Source organism: Chrysochloris asiatica, unplaced genomic scaffold (assembly GCF_000296735.1).
Source record: "Chrysochloris asiatica unplaced genomic scaffold, ChrAsi1.0 scaffold00217, whole genome shotgun sequence".
Classification (NCBI taxonomy): domain Eukaryota; kingdom Metazoa; phylum Chordata; class Mammalia; order Afrosoricida; family Chrysochloridae; genus Chrysochloris; species Chrysochloris asiatica.
The window spans coordinates 4,093,456-4,096,642 of record NW_006408735.1 but is presented as its reverse complement, the minus strand read 5'-3'; the positions used below and the strand labels follow the sequence as shown (position 1 = coordinate 4,096,642).

The 3,187-nt window shown below is 32.5% G+C and overlaps 1 protein-coding gene across 1 annotated transcript in view; it reads left to right on the top strand.

The window, feature by feature from the left end:
• Nucleotides 1-3,187, top strand: part of LRRIQ1 (leucine-rich repeats and IQ motif containing 1) — a 259,848-nt gene that overhangs the window by 103,316 nt on the left and 153,345 nt on the right. Inside the window, exon 13 of the mRNA XM_006872970.1 lies at nt 344-523. Coding sequence (XP_006873032.1) covers nt 344-523 — 180 coding nt within the window. The remainder of the gene's footprint in view (nt 1-343; nt 524-3,187) is intronic.

The following is a 3,187-nucleotide window of genomic DNA, read 5'->3' as shown; positions in this document are numbered from 1 at the left end:
GTCATCGAACAACAAGATTCCCACTCAGCTGGATTGGCACAATGGGCTGAAACATAACAGTAGTTGTTTGAATGGTGCAGTCCCAGGAAGTGTTTAGTTCTATTGTCACTATGAGTCAGAACTGACCACCACCACAAACAGGAACTCTAAAAATACTTTTATATGACAGGAACTGTACAAAGATTAACAAATTTCTGAGTATTTTTTTCTCTGTGAGATCAATAGCAATTTTTGTGGTATGTGTATACTCTTATGCTAATAAGCGATAGGTTTATAGCTATTTTAGAAATAAATTTTCCTTATCAAGCTTTTAATAATCCCCCCCACCCACTATTTTCAATAGGCCTTCTCTGCTTAAAATGTTACCTGCTCTAAGGATCCTCAATGGTGAAATACTTAAATCTTATTCAGAGAGCCACACTGAAGGACAGTACCAGGAAGAAACAGGAAGCTTTCTGGCAGTTTGTCGGTCACAGATTCAAGAATTAAATACACTAATTGAAAACTATATAACTGGAAATGGGTAAGATTATATTCTGGCATTGTTGTAATTGAAAGAAATAAAATAATTTATGTATATGATTGAAGTTATTCTCATTAACATGATTATACTTTTTGTATTGACAATGTTTTCTAAAAAAAACAAAGCAAAACAAATTATGGACATCATCTTTTTATTTCTTAAATATATTCATATGCATTTTGAATATAATTTACAATATACTTAAAATATTAAAATGTTAGGTACAATAAATGAAAAATTAATATAGCTTCAAGACAAGAAGGAATCACTTATTTAGTCACTCATTCAATTAATCACTCATAAATTTATTCAGTGGGATCACAGTGACTCTGTATAATAAGCACTGGACTGTGAACCGAAAGGTCAGTGGTTCAAGCCCATGAGCCTCTCCACTGGATAAAGTTGATGCTTTCTGCTCTCTCAATGATTTAAAACCTCAGAAATCCTCTACAGGGTTGCTCTGAGCTAGAACTGATTCGATGGCACTTAACAATAATCACAAAAATTTATTCATTAACTATTGTAGCCAATAGTGTTTGCTAGTTGTTGGATTCTATCATGAAAAGTTTTACAGGTGAACAAAAAAGAATATCAATCAAATAAAAATAGTTACAATGCAGCAAGGCCAGTCTTATATGTATTTAATAAGTAAATTAATTATGAAATCATAGTGAAAAATAGCAGTCAAAACATGCATGTATTGAAGATAGAAGCGAAGGGAGCATTCTAATGAAATATCAAGGAAGGAGAACTTATACTTCTCACCCTGAATACTAAACACATAAGTAGGAATGAATTATGCTGTTATTGTTCTTGGGTGCTGTCAAGTTGGTTCTAAGTCCTAGTGACCCTGTGTAAGGTTTTCTAGGAACAGCTAATGGGTTTGAACCGCCTACTTTGTGGTTAGCAGTCCAGCACTTATCCAACAGCGCCATATCGGAATGAATTATAGCTATCTATACTGGTGTGATGCTGCAGACCAATGCGTTGGGACCTCTAGGTCGGTTTGAAATGCAAGGTTGGCAATTCAAACTCACCAGCCACTCATTGGAAACCATATAAAGGGTAGAGTCGCTATGAGTCAGAACCAGCTGGACAGAGCTTAACAGCAGCAGCAACATAACTACATTAGAACTGAAACTATTATATATGCTTCCAAACATATATGTAAATTAGATTATTACTTTTTTCTTTAAGCACATATGGTTGTTAAGTGTCATCCAGTTGGTTCTGACTCACAGCGACTTTGTATAAACTTTCTAAGGAGTGGCTGTTGTTGTTGTTGTTAAGTGCCATCGAGTCGGGTCCGACCCATAGCCACCCTGTACAGGGTTTCTGAGGGTGTAAATCTTTACGGGAGTAGAAAGCCTCATCTTTCTCCCACGGAGCGGCTGGTAGTTTCGAACTGCTGACCTTAAGGTTCGCAGCCCGATTCGTAACCACTATGCTACCAGAGGAGTGGCTAGCAGGTTTAAATTGCCAACATTGTGGTGAACAGTCCAGTGCTTATTCTACAGTGCCCATCAGTACTCCTTCTTTGAGTATAGTATTTATATTTTCATACATGCTGATCATATTTAAGAGTTGGTTTTAAATTTCAATGTGTTAATATACTTTATTCAAACTTAAAATACGTCACAACTTTAGAAATATTTTCAACTCTTATAAATAATGAATGTCTGCTTTAAAAAAATACTAATGTTTTTGCACTGATTTTTTTGTGTATGTAATTCTAGTTGATAGCTCCTTGTTTATGTGTGGTAACATAAAATTGTGTTTGCCAAGGTGACCTTTGACATCCCTCAAGATGACTTTTAGGTTTATAATTCCTTTGTACTATTATGGTCACTACAACTAAAAATTTTGTCTCAAAAATGAAAATGGACAATAGAATGTATTTTATCAATTTAACATGTAAATGGTGGTGAATTTAACAACTAACCATAAACAGAGTTAATATTTTAATATTGAATTGACCCTTTCTTAACTTATTAGTCAATTTCAATCAAGTGGATGAAATTCAAAATACCAAAATATTTTCAAGGAACCAATGTTTTTATCTAATACTTACTTTTGTGAATATAGAAAATGTCTAATTATCTCTGTTTTAGAAGAAAATTATACCTTTCTTTTTTGTTGTTGTGATTGTATTTTTGGTGTATTTATTTGTTTCCTTCATAGTGTCAGAAAAATTTAAGGCAGCTTGTGGCTACATATAAATATAGCATATAAATATTTTTAAAATAAAAAGATATGATAAATAAAATCTAATCAGGAATAAGGCTCATACAAGTTCAAAGTTATTTTTTATTTGTTTTTGAGAACCTAGAATTTGATAAACTGATAAATTAAACAAGTCATAACCTTTATAAGATAGAAATCTAACAAATGTTCAAGAGAACCACAACAATTTATGTCTTCAGTATTTGAATTCTCTTTCCAGAGAAGAAACGAAATAAAAACTTTCCCTTAGTATAAATAAGTTCTTTATTAAAAACTAGAGCATAAATATTTTTACTTTATTTCATAACTTCTCCAAATTTAGGCTACCATGATTCCTCATGTTTATGGTAGTAAAAGCATGGATTTTCCATGTTTATTTGTAAATAAAAATACCTAAGTAAAAATGAATTTTTAAAATTCCAGACATTTTGTTGGGACTGA